Genomic DNA, 16,675 nt, shown 5'->3' on the forward strand with positions numbered 1-16,675 from the left:
GAGTTTACCTATGAGGATGTTATGGGAGACACTTAACAAAAGTCTTACTGAAGTCAAAGTGTATGACATCCGGTGCTCTCCCTTCATCTACCCATTTGGTCCCTCTGTCATGAAGCGTATCAGATCAGTCAAGCAGGATTTCCCCTTGGTAAATAAATCCATGTTGGCTACTCCTGATGACCTTCTTTTCTTCCATTTGGTTAGAGATGGCCTTCAGAACAAGCTGCTCCATCACCTTTCCAGGGATGGAGGTGAGGCTGACTGGGCTGTCGTTGCAATACTGGTCTGTATTAATCAATTGCAGATCAACTTTTATTTTGTGGGAGTAAGCATAGACAAATAGTTATTTCAAAAATGCAATTTTTTTTCTTTTCATGCCCTGAAAAAGTATGTCTGCAACAACCCCAGCTACACTGTGTGTAAATGAGCACTCTCTGCAGCAGTTTTCAGGGTTGTCCCTTTATAGGAAGATGAGCTGAGCAAGGGCCTGCCTTGGAACCCACCCCAGAGTGCAGCGAGGCCTTGTGCGGGGAAGCTGCCCACGGTTCACTTGCTTTGGCTTTGTGCTTTGTGACCCACAGACTATGTGTGGTTTTTCACCTCGTGTCATTGCAGTAGGTTTTGCAGAGTGGTACCCTCACAGAACTGTTCTTACTGTAGAAACTGACATGGCCTGGTACCATACTGAATGTGTTTTAGAAAAGTGTTACTTTACTTCCCTGGCTACTCACTTTCCCATTACACTTTGCACAATGTTCTTTTCATATGAAGATTTTCTCCAGATGCTATGCCTTTTCTAGAACTAGTATTTCACTGAACCATAGAAAGGTCACCTATCCTACAACTCCCTGCAGTGAACAGGGTCATCTTGTTGCTTGGACTCCCATCCAACCTGACCTTGATGTTTCCAGGGATGGGGCACTGACCACCTCACTGGACAACCTGTTCCAGTGTTTCACGACCCTCATTGTGAAAAGTATCTTCGTCATCTCTGGTCTGAAGTTTAAAACCATTACCCCTTGTCCTATTGCAACAGGCCCTGCTAAAGCAGTCTCTCCCAGTATTTCTTAAAAGCCACCTTTTAAGTATTGAAAGCCTGCAGTAAGGTCTCTCTAGAGCCTTTCCTTCTTCAATCCCAACTCTCTCAGCTCATCTTCACATGAGAGATGTTCCAGCCCCCTGATCACTTTTGTGGGTCCTTTTTTGGGACCCACTCCAGCAGGTCCATGTCTTTCCTGTGCTGAGGGCTCCAGAACTGGACACAGCACTGCAGGTGGGGTCTCACCAGAGCAGAGCAGAGCAGAGGGGCAGAATCACCTCTCTCGACCTGCTGGCCACGCTTCTGATGCAGCCCAGGATGCGACTGGCCTTCTGTGCTGCTAGTGCACATTGCCAGCTCATGTTCAGTTTTGCTTCCGCCAAGACCCCCCAAGCCCTTCACTGCAGGGCTGCTCTCAATCCACTCATCCCATATTTGCCCTATGACAGTTATTTTGCAGACAGCAATTCTGACTGTAGGTGTGAGATGATGCTGGAGGCAGTGACCACACAGCATACTTGCTCTAAAAGAGCATGAGCGTTGGCATCACTTTGTGAGCCTTGTGACAGTGACTTGGGCTGAGCTGAGAAATAAAGTTAAGAGGAGCTGAATGCATAACAAACTTCAGTGTGTATTGGTGTGCAGCGTGGGAGCTATGTCAAGACCAAGCCTGTATGCATCATTGTAAACATGCAGTCACATGGTCCATAGACACTTGAGTTGAACGGGACGAGAAAGATTGACCATTTACTGTCTCACTGGCTTTGCAACTAAGGAACCTAAGGGCTATCAAAGAAATAAACACAACACACCCAAAAACCTGTGTGTTGTGAAATACACAAACCTGTATGTTTTTCAGGGAAGTCTTGAAGTACTGGAAAGAGAAATCCACTAGGACTTACTCAACAGCCTCTGACTAGGCAGAGGCTATGAAGACAGAAGAAAACAACAGGACAACTATTTGGAGATAGCTTCAAGGAAATACTATATGGGTTTCTGTTAAACAGTAAAAGTCTCCAAGCTTAAGACATATTTCTGTTCTTACACTTGGCTTCTAGGTATATTGAAGAGGCTGGAGCAGGAACTATTGCTTTGGTCCAAAGTGGGCTCAAGCAACTGAATTATTCAGTCACATGATATGGCAAGGCATATAAAGTCTCCTCTCCCTCTTTTTCTATAGGCAGCATAATTCGTTGCATGAGACGGCTCGAAGAATTGCTCCGGCAGATGTGCCAGGCTGCAAAAGCCATTGGAAACACAGAGTTGGAAAATAAGTTTGCAGAGGGTATGTATTTCACATCCAGAGTGTGAGAAGTAATTCTATAAAGCATTGAGGGGGCAGGTAGGCTGTTAATGATTTACTAATATGAGCTTCTGGTAAACAGGATCATTGCTTTTTCCAGAAAACATGTATGTTATAATTTCTGATTTAAAGAGGTGGTGTTTTGATACGTACTGACAGTTAAACCAAGGTTGTGACTAGAAAGGGATGTACAGGGACTTCTGCTTAAGATTTGTACCACTTTCTCTACTGCCTTTAACTGTACTTAAAATAGTGATTGTCAGTTATGACTGCTAGATATTAATATAGTTTTTCTTTTTAATAGGGATTACAAAAATCAAGAGAGATATTGTGTTTGCTGCAAGCCTTTACCTGTAACAGAAGGTATCTCCTAAAAAGAGTACTACATTCACGTTACAGAACAAGTTCATCAGCTTCACATGTTACTTCCATCACAAATCATTATTTCTTCTAACGGTGTTTATTTAAATCACAGTTATTTCAACAAGGCATGTACAAATAGCAGTGTAATATAACTGTTACTGTGTTTTCAATAAAAAATTGAATAGCTTTTTTCTTTTAAGCACAAGCTGGAACCAACAGACATTTTAATGTTTAGATACACAATAACTGGTAGATGTTACTATATACAGGTAAAGTGAGCATCCCCAAGAGCAGCAGCAGTCCCTTACTTAAATTACATGGTTAGATTTGTGAAAACTTTTCCTTTCAGAGAACAGGGTAGGTGAGGTGGGTCATTCTTCATGGTTGATGATTGCTGCCAAAGTGATTTCCATTTGTTGGGGTCTCATGTAGGGTTGTATGGGAATCTTCTTTTGGTTGAAATGTACATCCTCTCACTTTGAAGAAGTCAGACACATACACAACCTAAGTGGACAAATCAGTGTTAAACTCCTGCACTTGTAGGTCTCTAAGACAGTAGGTAAATGCTTTTGCAGAAAGTAAATTCTGTGATCAAAAAAAAAAAGTTTAAAGAGAGTAAAACATAATAAAAGTGCTAATGAGTCTTGTATAAAATTCTGGCACCTCCCATTGGCATTTCCCTCCTCCCATTGACCACTCAGCCACTGATAGTTTAAGGCAAATTGAAGGCTTGTGTGCTGCCTGATTCAGCACTGCTTCATTACAGCATCCAGAGCCTGAGCACCTCTGAAGAAGGAGCAGTATGCTTGCTGAGAGCCCTCATCACATGTGGTTATTTATTTAGAATGGAACAGGAGAGGTCAAGCTTTAGCTGAGGAAGGGGGTTCAGTAGTTGGTAATTTATTCTCTGGAGCATTACTCTCACATTTCTTTAAAGGCTGATTAACACTTAACTTGCTGTTGGGCTAGGGTCTGCCTCACTTCCCGAAGTACTACTGCTACACGCGGTTCAAGTTGTTGCTTCCCTTCTCCAACAGCTTTTGAAGCATTAGAAAGACAGGTGTGCTCTCCTCTGAACACAGTCTGCAATTCTAGGGTGCTGTTTATAAAGGCAGCACTTACACACATACCCCCTCCTCCCTCTGGAATTACTTACAATGAGCACAGCTACCACTGCTCCCTGAATGAGTCCGGTCAAAACATCGCTCCAGTGGTGCTTGTAATCAGAAACACGTGAGAGACCCACATAGACAGATGCAGCAATAAGACCAAACTGCAGAGTAGGTCGTACAAGTCTTGCCCAGTCTCCTTTCATTCTGGCCTGAAGGTAAAGCTGAAAGAGAAAAGCAACATCATTAAAAAATGCAGTAAACAAAAGCAGTAAACTGCATGCAGTTGTGCTGGGTCTGTTCGAAGTTGAATTGAAATTCACATTCAGAAACATGGTAATGTCCACAAATGTTCCAACTGCTATACTCTCACAAGTACACTAAAGTGGAGTTTGATAGGATGTTGGTCTTCATGTTTTATGTAAAACTGTGTAACACTATCAAGTAGATACTTGCTGTATTTATACCAGTGTGACAAATGACAGTTTTCTGGATAAAGGTACTGGCAATATCAGAGCCACTTAAGGCTTAGAGAAGTCAAACCAGTATTTACTCCTGCACTAACCAAGGGTAAGTCTTACACACCAAAAAACCCCCCCCACCAGCTGGTGACCATTCAAATTTACAGTCCTCCAAACAGAAGGAGCCCCACCTTGCTCCAAGTGGGCAGACTGTTAACATCTTTAGTAACGTCTACATATACTGCACATAGAGCTGACAAGTTTTTAACTTTATTCTCAGTACCAGTCACCTTTACTATTATCATGCTTTAGCATAACATTCCAGCTGTAGTTAAATATCAGAAGTAACTTGATGCGATTGATAAGATCAAGGACCTCACTCCACACTCCTCCTGTTACCATTGGTGTATCTCACTGAACTCCATTTGTTCGTGGTCCTTTTCAGCTGCACATTACCACCCTGGTTAGCAAGTGGATGTGTGCAGTTCCCATGCTTTTTCTCTCAACTCTGCTTGATGTGTATATCTATGTTTTTATGTGTTATCCCAAATTCGCAGTATTTAACTCTTACTAGTTTCTAAATCCCTGCTGTTGTCACCTCTGGTCTGTCTAGGACAAGATACCTCTTTCAGCTTTAAGAGGACCTTCTCCAAACCCACCCCTGTAAACACCGTTGCATTTATTGTGGAACAGTCACCAAAAAAGGCACCATAGTTACTGTATTTACAGAGAACAACAATACAGTTGGAAGTACCATCCAGGAACTTCAGCACAAATGTTAACTGACAGTCTTGCAAAATCTTAGAAGCTAACTAAAACACAGGCTTGAGGGACTAAGCACATTAAACTGGTAAATCCCTCCACTGCCAACTTCAAAAGCCATGGCTACTTTTTAGAAGCATCACATTTACCATGTAAATACACACATAGAGCATGCACTGTAGATGCAAAGGTGCTACTTTCCAAAGTTAAACATTTGGGGAATGTTTGGTTGGTTTCTTTTGAATAACTTACATCATAATTTTGGCATGGTGACTTTTTCAGCTATAAATGGAGCATCAAGAAGATCAGCCCCATCCATAACGATGTTGGGTTTTTTTAGTAGCAAGGTCAGGATGAAATCAGATTCTGAAGCTACAGTTAAACTTGAACTGGAAAATAATTTTTTCTCACTCCTCACAGGGTTAAGTGCTGCATTATTTCTGGGGACCTTAATTTTACCACTAGGGAACATACTGCTTAGCCACTTCAAAAATAAGCTGTCACACAGTTCTTTTAACAAAAGGTGTTCTAATGGTGCCTCGCATGAATACTACTACTGGATTTACCAATAGTAGACCAGAACACTACCCAACTGCTAAACTGAGCAGAGGTGGGCCCAAGTAGCACATGATGGTAGCCGAAAAAAAGACAGTTGATGATTTGATACTGGCTGTTCTTTCCTCTTTCCTTATTTCCACTAAATTCTGCTTAAGACAGCTAAAAATACGTTGCTGTAATAAAGTTCTACTCTGTGTAAGCATTTCTGGTAGTTGGCAAAGTTATACAGTTGTATTAGAAAGAAAAAGGTTTATGCAACTGCACATGGGTGGGAAACCAGGTTTACTTCTGAACACGAAAGCAAACTTGGAAAGATGACAGCCCACAACATGAATAACTGATAAAATAGTCTTCAAATCTCTTTTACCCAGCATGTATTCAGATTTTCTTTCTGCTTGACAAAGCATGAAACAAGAAACTTGGATTGTCAAAACTTAATTTCTGTACTAAGAAACTTAAGTGAAAACTTAATTTCTGTACTAAGAGAGCAGTTTCCAGTCATACAGAAGACCTGGAGCTGCTTTATCGCCTGCAGAACATGTGCAATTGGCTACAGGCTTCATCAGTTCTGGGTGCTTCCTCACACCAGCAACTCTGGTAGCTGTACAGAAAATGCCCAAAGCCTTTCCTGCGCCTTCATCCAGCAGATGGATTTATATTATTCTAAAACTAGGTGTGAGCAGGTGAGAAGCTGTACCACAGACAAATGTCAGCATGACTGACCACTGCTCTGTTTAATTTCACAAGTGACAGCTGCTGCTCTGATTACAACTTTGTTGTTGTTGTTGTTGGTTTGTTTTGCTGTTGTTGTTCAGTTGAGACTAGTTGCTTATTAACAGCTGCCACAATGGCAAATCTGATGTTATTTTTAAGCAGGTAACTTCAAACTGACACTGCTTTTAATAGGCTCATGCAGTCATTCTCCCTTGTAAAGATTCTTCCTGCTACCAAGACACTTACACAACAGCAACATGTCTGGGCTGAGGCAGGCCAGCAGGACCGCACAGGAAAATACAGCAGCCAAAGAGAGGAAGGAGCTTTTTCCCTTGTAATTCCATTAAATAAGTTTGATTCTAAAAGTACTTCCAAGAATCCCTTTATACAGTATTAGTCCTTATACAGGACTATGTGCACAATGGGGAGAGGTCCTGGTGTTACACTGCATTAGCACTTACTTCTATTTTGACACAGTTGACTAACACAAGGCAATAACCTCAGAATACAGAAAGAACCCCTCCCGACATGCACAAGATGCCTCCAGTTGTTTTGGTCCTCTCACAAGTCTTTTACACGTTTAAAGGGAAACAGAAGGAAATCAGTGCCTGTCTCTCCCCACCCAAGTCTCTTCACTAGAAAGGACTAAGCTTTCCAGGTAAAACTTTTAATGTACAGAAGCAGCAGAAGCTTCAGGAAATGTCAGCTGGCAAGTACTCCTGTGCCAGCCCTTCCCAGCATTTCAGCTGTTGCTGAGAAATACATCTGCGGGCCGACGGACACAGCAGGAGCACCCAGAGCAGTTCAGTAACAACACACTATCAGTGACAGCAATTCGACTGCGCTAGCTCAGCTTCCCTGCTCTCCTGCTTCTGAGCATCTGTCTCATTGTTGAGTTACACTGTTCAGCTGTATCTATTTCTATTCCCTCCTCCATCCTCCTCTTTCCTATGGTTTTATTCATTCTTTTTGAAGTGCACAAGAAGATTTCATAGAAACTTTCCTGAAATGGAATTAAATAATCTCAAACTTTTTTGCCTACTAGCTAATGCTTACTCTGTAACAAAAATATTTTCTCTACACCACATGCATCCCAAACAAGTTTCTTCTCAATCTATGGTCTAGTACTTCATTTCTAAAAATACACACAGTAATGAAGAGAAAATCACAGCCACTTTGTGGCTTCTTGCAAGAAACCACAGACCTGAATGGAAGGGTCTCTGCAATTGGAGAATTATTTGCTACTCTTTAACATTTCTAGTATAGCCTTTAAGTATTTGTTCTTCCACCAATGCAGTATTAATATACATATTAACATGTGTCCCTGCCCATGGCAAGGGAGTTGGAACTAGACCCTTCCAACTCAAACCATTCTAAGATTACATATACGCATGCCTGCCTACCTAATTTTAAAGTGCAGTGACTTATTTTCTAGAAGGACTTTTGGAGGTGTAACTGTGTGGCTCAAGAAAATTTCCTAACAGCTAATACCTCACATCTGCACCTTAAGGGCACAACATTCTTTTAAATGTATTAAAACCGACTCACTCCACTATTAGATATAATATCCGAGATACCTAGTTTCAATACTTAACTCCTCGGTCATTCACTGAAAAACCCTCCCAGCTTTTTTCCAAAATCCTATTACACAGAAATTCTATACTGCAGAATATTTTGCCTATTAAGATATGGCAAATCCTCCTGCACTTCACAGAATGGCCTGGGCTGGAAGGGACCTCAGAGATCATCTAGTCCAACCTCCCTGTCATGGGCAGGGACGCCTCTCAACTAGATCAGGCTACACATGGGGAACGAACGGAGATCAAACCCGCGACCTTGGTGTTATCAGCCCGACGCTCAACTGACTGAGCTAACCAGCCCCTTCTTCAAGAATGGGGAGTTTTACTTGTACCAATTGATTTCTTCTGTCACTTTTCAAAAATGGATTTTCTTAAATAGGGTTTTATGTTTCCCGATATCAAAAGGCCCAAGTAATCAAATTTCCTACAAGTGTCCTGTTCTGTCCTAACGAACAGAAGCACACTTTTTCTTTGGAGATGTATCCATTTTCCCTCTTATTTCTGTCTCCTCAATCCTAATATACATCATGAAATTAACAGCAAAACAGAAAGAGAATATAATTTTCCTAGAGACATGGGGAAATAAGAACAATTCTCAATTTGTCTGAATGCAAGTAACTTTAAGAGTCTGCAGGAGAAACAAAAGTGCACAAGGTCAATTTCCTTATGAAATAATCTGTCCTTAAAGACCAAAGTGGCCGGTACATACACATACAGAGGTATGTGATTTGGCTCTGGATTTCTTGGGTGGAGGGAGGGGATATGGAGATACTGTGTCTTGGTGGTTTTGTTAGTGAGGCTGGGGTGGGATGAAGAAGGAGGAACTCAGGAGAGGAGGCACCAGTATCTGAAAGTCTTAAACCAGCCTCAGAGTAACTAATATGACAGAAGATGGGGCAAAATTCCCCAGGAGACCTGCAGTTAGGAATAAAGGCTGAGAATCCAGGCGCATTAGTAGAATAGGAAAATTCCATTTCTATGGTTATCCAAAGGACATCCTTACAGGACACAATGCCCCCACCACTCCTAAGACTGTGAAGTCTTGCATTAGGAAGCCAAGTAGGTGCAGAAATAGTGCCAAAGTAACTACCCACCCTCTAACTGCATCTGGAAATAATCACTGCCTTTCTGCAAGGAGAGGGGACTCCAGTAGCCACACTACTGCACACTTCTATGCAAGACTCAGCCTGCATCCAAGTATCTTCGATACAGTTATTCAAGCAAAGTCCTCCTAGAGAATGAAAGAGCTGGGGCATTTGCGCTGGACTCTTGCATAATGCTATAACGTAACAGAAAAACATTTTGACAGATGATCTGCCATCTCCCTGTTCCAGTCCTGCTCAGCAGTCCAGCAGTACAAATCAAGACACCTCTGCCCTGGTCAGACTAGTCAACAGAGGAAAATTTTACAAGCTTCGTACTTTTTCTGTGAAGGTTTGCAAAATAGCTCTTCCCTTTCCGCATGTTACAGGAAATTTTAGACATTCCTTTGTATAGAAGCTATTACTCAAATAACTTTGTATAAAAGCGATTAATCATATTTCAGCTAGCACAAATTCTGGAATTCAAGGAAGTGTAAGAAATCCAGGAAGCGGTTTAAAAATTGCCATTCTGAGCACAAAACAATGGCCAAGAGCCACAAGATGTGCTGAGAAATAACCTATCATATACAACCTTGTGTTTATGCAAGTATTACATACAAGTGCAACAGTTTTATACCTGTAAGCACAAAGCTCTAGACTGCTGACTGCAAACCAGAAACCAATGCGTAATGTGAAGCCTGATGTTAATATGGCTAAAACCTATCCTGTGAAATTTTCAACACATCAAACTCACATCTAAAGAGAAAACTGTATTATAAGGACTGCAAAAATGTAGCAGAGTTCATAAATCACTTATGAGCTGGGTTCTTAAAGAAACAAAAAAGGAAAAAAGCAACTTAAAGGGTTTTTTTTTTCCTTTATATTGAGATCTCCTTTTCTTAATGAATACATATTTATCATCCCTAGTATAGCTGCAGTTTTTTTAGTTCTTTAGTTTTATTTTGATTGGGCAGAAAAAAGAGAAAGCAGCAACATTTCAGAATTAATTTTCCCTCTTGCAGTGAAGGAAAAGGAAACAGGTCTGCAGTTACTTCAAGGTTGAGGTGTACTTTGGTTACTGTTCAAAGGGATGGTCTATTCCTTTTACTCTATAACCGTGTTTTCATGCCAACTCCCCTGTGCCAGCTCTGATGTTTGACTATCCTATGGTGAGATGGTACAGCTTGACAGCTGAATTAAGGGGGAAAAGAAATTACCAGACTAGGGAGAAGAGCTAGAAAATATACCAGTCTGGCCTCTTTAAGATAGCTGCATGCTGCTATCCAAAAACAACTGATGAGCAAGTGTTGCCTCCTATGCAATAAGGAAAAAATCCTCTCTTTTCTAGTAACAGCCCAACTCTCACTTCAATATCAGAAGTACAATCAATCTATCCTGTACAAACATTTCCCACTGGGCAAGTAATGTTTTTTGGGTTTTTAATCCTCCAGCCTAAACTTGGCTGTACATTGCAGAAGTAATTGTTTATTGGCATCATTTTACCGTAAAGGAGGATAAACAATAACATTTTATTCCATTGCAAATGCTAACACTTGGCTCATTTCTCATGAGAAAACAACTAGTTGTGTTCCTTCTATTTGGAGTAAGTATTTTGCTGTTGCATGTACCAAGTAACAGAAACTTTTGCTAGAAGAATATAAGCACTGCAAGGTATTGCTTCCATCTCAGCCCTACAGGAACAAATTCACAATGATCTCATCTCTACTGACAGCTGTAACTCCCAAGCAAACTATGGAGAGGTAGTTTTGCTTTGTTTGCTTACTATTAAAAAACTCTAAATACAAAATAAAAACCCCAAACAAACTAGGAGTACACACAGGTAGAAGTACAGGCATCTCCATACTTGAGCCTTGCAGCATAACCCACTATCCTTTCTTATTTTAATCTCTCCTTCAAGATGCTTAGTACTACCCATGGCTACAGCCAAACAACTTTCGCAGTAACAAATGTCTTTTCATTAGCTTTTGAAGACTAGGTAGTTCTCAGCTTTCATGTGGGCAGGAACACATTAAGGACCATTCTGCAGCTCTAGTCAGTAGAATTTGGGAAAGTAAAGAAATACTGCCATGCAAAGAGACATACCTAAAACACTGTGTGTTAAATGCTCTCAAGCTTTTCTTTGGGTACTGTTTCACTCAACCTCCAATCTCAATGTAAACAAGCTAAGAGATTTCAAGAGCAAAGCTTGATTGGCACATTTAGGAGCATGGGCACAAAAAGCAGCCTAAACCTCACTTTCACTTCTGTTTATTTAGCCTATCATCTCTCTGCCAAAGGAGCTGTCAGTCCAGCCACCTTCCCATTGTCATCTGTAATTCCCTCTGTCCTTTGTCACACAAGATGTTCCTTCCCAGTTATGAGTAGAAGAGCTTAAGAGCCGCTCAAGTTACATCGCACAAAGATCCATCATCCTGCGTTGTCCCAAGCCACAGCAACACAAACAAGTTGCTGTCCCCAGAATAGCAGGGCAGCTTGGCTGGGTTTCTGCAGCCCTCGTCTTCACCCCGGATTAGGTGTGGGAAGGGAGGTGCCCAGGCCAGCTATGGCAAAATAGGCTCCATTACAGCAACTTGATCCTCAGGGCAGCACCCACTTCTGCCAGCTGCAACAGTTGCACTGAGGTCATTCTCACTGCTGAAGCAATCCTGCATTCAGCATTTTAATTTACAATAGCTTTCAGACACAAATTTAAAACCCAAACAAAATGCTGAAACAAAACCTTACCATTAACTGCAGCACCTCCCCGCTCTGGGGAAAGGGTGCTGGTTTGGTCCCATGGAAGAGGTGGTCCAACTACACTCACCCTCCCATTCTCCACGCCAAGATGAAATAGTTTTATTGGTACAGCAGAGATTGTGCCAGCTGTTTAATTACGAAAGGGGATGGGGATGATGGAGGTAATCTAGGATCTAGCATCTGTTATTAGGTCACTGGGTTCCCACATACTGTTGCGGCTCAAACTAGTTTCCACATGAAGCTGTTGTTGGCAAAAGCATCCCACAGATAACGGCTCTGTCTGGACCCAGACTGACCCACCCAGTTCTGCCAAATTATTCACAGAATACATTCTCCACCACAACCTCCCGGCTTGACAGTCTGCAAGCAGATTTCTTCTGTGGTTTCACTCATTCCGTATACTGAGTTAGAAACTGGAAGAAACCCTAAGCCTAACCTGAAGGGAGGCCAAAAGCTCAGGCCTTAAAGGGGACTAGCTAAAGACAACAGCTTTTCTAAAAGCACACAGCAACATAACATCCAGGTAAAAATGCTGCAGTGATCTCTATCCTTCAGAATGACAAGCGATACAAAATACTGCTTATTTAAATAGGCAGATTATATAAACTAATTAGCATTCCCTAAAGTTATACAAACCTCATACATCTCTATCTGATTGTCATTCTGTTAGAACTTGTTATATAAGTGTTTTACGAAGCAGAACCAATGCATTCTTTTCATTACTCTGCAAATGGGCAAACCTGCTCTCTAAATGTCAGGCATCACAGTGGTTTGCAGTAGGCACTGTTCTTGCTTCTGTTTCGATGCCAGATAGTCACATACATGACACCAGCCCAAGGGGGGATTTTGCACACAGGCACGCTAACAGTTCAAACATGGTAACAAAATACAGATTCATTATAGATTGCCATAAAACGCTTTCAGCCAGGACTAGCTTAATGAACTGCTATTAAGTATGGAAGTATATAAGTTGATACGGTGTCACTGACTCATTCCTTCTAATGAGATAACCTTTAAAAGCTCAACTGCCACATACATGGAAGGCAAACGCTGCTCCTGCAGGAACCTAAGACAGTATTAAGTAACTGCAAACGCTGAGAAACAGAGGTTAGTTGTGTCCTCCCAGAAAGACATGAGCCCAAATTACATACCAGTAAGTATTTCCATTCCTTAAGTTTAAAGTTAAGTTCTGCTCTCCAATGCTCTCCCACAAACCAAAAGACAAACTAAAGAGAAATGCACAAATTTCCAGAGATTGCTTGCTTAAACTATTTATTCATTTTGAACATTTATAACATGGAGACTTGCAGATTTCTCAGGTCACCAAAGGTTAAAGTGTCTAAAACATTTGAAAAATCTGACGAACCATCTCACATTAATTTTTAATCCAAGTGGATAAAACAGAACAAAACTACAGCCTAACTTATTTGTAATTCAGCAATATTACTTTAAGAAACTGAAGCTGTGTAAGTATTTCACTATTTTGCCCAGTATTTTGCAAGGTGGCTTTAAGTCAGACACTTCAAGCATCTCTCATTTCACAGTTGCAATGTTTTTTGTTGTCTGTGGCAAAGATAATTTCTCTTTTGATTCCCCCAAAAAACATCTCCTCATTTTCGAAACACACAAACCTGACACAGTACATGTGTTCACGACGTAACACATTAAGAGCAGGCTTTCTGCAGTATGCACACATGGCAGTCTCCTCCAGTCTCTTCAGAAACCAGCATGCTAGTGTCTGTTTATGATTAACACTACCTATGAGTAATGCCACATGTTAGTAATTCTGTCCTCCTTACGACTCAGTCTGTGGCTGGAATAAGTGTGCAAAGAGCAGATGAAGCCAGCATCAGAGTTCAGCTAACGAACAGGTTATCTAGTGCCACAGAGGTTTGGTTTAGAGCCAGAGGCAGCACTATGCCTTGCCATGTGGGCAAGGGGGAGGGTTAGACAGCAGTTTTTCTCACTTTCCTTCAGCAGCTATCTGCTGGAAGACATCTGTAGTTTTTGTTTTGTATTCTTTGTTTGGGTTTGTGGGTTTGTTTTTTTTAAAAAAACGACCCTATTCAATGCAAAGGTTGGTATACAGCATTAACCATCAAGGTAAAAAACTTCCTGCACGGGAGTCACTAACCTCCTTCAGATGACCCTGTGAAGGCCTCCCAAGAGTTTCTGGATGAATAATCTTATTACAGGACAGAAGAAAGTAGAACTCTAATCTGCACAAAGCCTCTTATTTGTACTGGGCAACAGCTCAGCCAGAGACAAGGCAAGAAACTTGAATGCAGGAACAGATGAAGAACGCCTTCTGCTCCAGCCAAGGTTCTGGCTACTAATTGACAAGTTTACCAAATAACAAACTGATCTCCAATAAAACACTTCTAATTCTTTTAACGTGGCGTTTATTAAAGACATTCACACACTTCTAGTCTAAGTGAGGTAAATTAAGTCACAGTGTCTTGCAGTTACTACAGAACTGAATGAGCACAAGTATAGCTTTTTAGCAGCGTGCTGACCCACAGCAACTTTTATTTCATTGCTGAACCAGGACTGACAAGCTCTGGATTTACAGCATTTCAAAGTGGGATACAGAGCATGGATTTGAATTCCACTGTCCCACTTCCCCTCCCATACGGAAGGTTGCTAACAGTGACCCACGCACAGAGTCCCAAGACAGGTAAGTTTCATAGCTGCCTGTTCAGGAACTCTCCACACAAGCTCCTTCGCATGGATTCAGAAAAACACGCCACATGCAAATACAGACAGCATTATTCAACCCACATGAAGTTGGCATCTTCAAAATAAAGAATTCTTGACTTTCTTGCCAAAGGGCCGCATTTTTTCAAATCTTCCTAGGTTAAACAAGGCCTAAAGTCCAAGCTGTTCAGCACATCTATTGTATTCAACTATAAAGATGGCATCAGTATTACAGCAAGCAGGGGCTAAGGGTTGTGGGGAGGGAAGCAAGCAGATGGGGCACACAGAAGTTTAACAAATGCAAGGTTTAAAAAGAGCAGCTCCTCCCTCCCAGTTCGTACCCACTGAGAAGTCCTGACCACCACCATTTCTGCAGGCTGCAGCAAGCAGGACTCTTAAACATAACATGTGACAGAGGGAGAAGTTCAGACAGATTCAGATCCCTGCCAAGTGACTGTAATCCAGTCAGTATAAATTATATACCACACACAGAGCCACTCAATTAGCATATTTTTTCCTGTCTCCAAGTTTGTGCTTCTGAGAGGTGGCAGTATCACATCAGCACATTGCTCAATAAAATCATGCATGGAAAAAGCCGGATCAGAAAGGTAAGGCTGAACCCAATGGAGAGAATCAGTATTCAACTGCTACACAGCAGTAATTGCTCCAGCACACTATGGAAATAGTGGTTTTGTCTTTGGAATCACATCACAAGTGGGCCCATGTAATTTTGGAGACCGCCAGTCATAATGAGCAAGTAAAGGCACTTGAAAAACCAAACGAAAAACCAAACCAAAACAAAAAAACGCCAACAGCTGACAGACAGGAAGTTGTGCTATCTTCTAGTCAAACACAAGACGGAATAATTTCATGAACTCTTTGTATTTACAGGATTTACAGGTAAGAGAGGAAGCAAACAGGTTTAGTCATAAACAAACTGCAGGGAATGAGCCAAACCAAACACTAAGCTTCTGAAAAAGCTTTATTTTAGAATAAAGTTTAAAAATATCTATGTCATACTACAGAGCTGCCCCTTTCCGTATGTAGCTGTAGGGTTTAGCTTAGTTTGAATAATCTCTCCACTAACTGTGGATTTTATACTATTGGCAAAAGGTGCTGAAAAAATTAAAAACGCAATCAAGAGAAGGCAAATCGAGTATGAGCTCTGTGAGGATCCTGGCATGTATCTATTATGTTAGTTATTTACATTCAGGATTAGAGATTTATTTTACAAGGACATTAACAACAAAATTGCACAAAGTTGTTTAATGCCTTCCATGCTACAAATCACGGGGTAGAACAACCAAATCAACCTTTCAATGTTATGAAGCTTATCCTAGGAGGGAAGATAACATGCCCTAGCTAACTTGAAACAACTGAAATATTGGATCCAGGCTCCAACTGAAGCACTACTGAATTGATCTTATCATTAGTGTTTACTTCGACAGACAGGTCTATAGCCTTGTTTCCTCCACTCTCCCTCCCCACTACTAAATCACAGGAAAAAATTAAAAGGGATTTAAAAATTCAAGTTGATCTGTTGTTTGTGCTCACAGGCCCCTCCACGTTTGATCAGGGTTTAAATTTAGGTTTTTTGTTTTTTCAATAGGCTTTGCACGTTTCATTAATTCAGACATATCATTATATATTTTTATATGGCTTGCAATACTTTCAGTATAACTATATTTAAGTAGCAGCGTATTTTCCAAACCTACTTGTTCATTTTAGAAAAGACACACAAGCCAACTATGGTTTTAAGTATTTTTAGGCATATTGAACATAATTCTAGTTATTGTTCCAGTATCAGCAGCACTCCCCTACAACTCCTACTGAGAAATCTTCAATTATCTCACACAAGCATCTTATAAAAGCAATGTCCCTTGTGCAAAGCAGCCAAATAAATATTTCAGTTCTTGTACTTGGTAACTGAGAGATTTTTGTTGCCATTTAGACAGAAAGAGCATACTTACTGCTAGGAAGAGCATGCAGTACATGGAGAACGAAGAATGGCCAGAGTAAAATGATAGTCTGGAAGAGAAGAGAGTAGACACATCATTATTTTTCATTTGCAACACTCAGTTTACAGTGATACTAATTCACCCTACACAAGCTAACCAGTAAAATGCAAATATCTTGATGCTTTTTCTTCACAGAGGCTATCTAGGCACAGGAGGCATCGTGCATGTCTGACAACAGCTTTTGACAAAGAGCATACACTTCACTACTGAGCAGCCATGCTACCACATCAGG

The 16,675-nt window shown here is 41.1% G+C and overlaps 1 protein-coding gene across 1 annotated transcript; it reads right to left on the reverse strand.

Annotated features, from left to right (window-relative positions):
• Positions 1-2,785: 2,785 nt before the first annotated feature.
• LOC104278235 (lipid phosphate phosphohydrolase 1-like) lies at positions 2,786-16,453 on the reverse strand (the record flags this gene model as incomplete). Its single annotated transcript, XM_009875146.1, has 3 exons — positions 2,786-3,209; positions 3,862-4,038; positions 16,396-16,453. Coding segments are annotated over 3 exons (361 nt in total), but the record flags the coding sequence as incomplete, so codon positions are not given.
• Positions 16,454-16,675: the final 222 nt, after the last annotated feature.

The sequence above is a fragment of the Apaloderma vittatum genome, unplaced genomic scaffold, assembly GCF_000703405.1.
Source record: "Apaloderma vittatum isolate BGI_N311 unplaced genomic scaffold, ASM70340v1 scaffold14838, whole genome shotgun sequence".
Lineage (NCBI taxonomy): Eukaryota > Metazoa > Chordata > Aves > Trogoniformes > Trogonidae > Apaloderma > Apaloderma vittatum.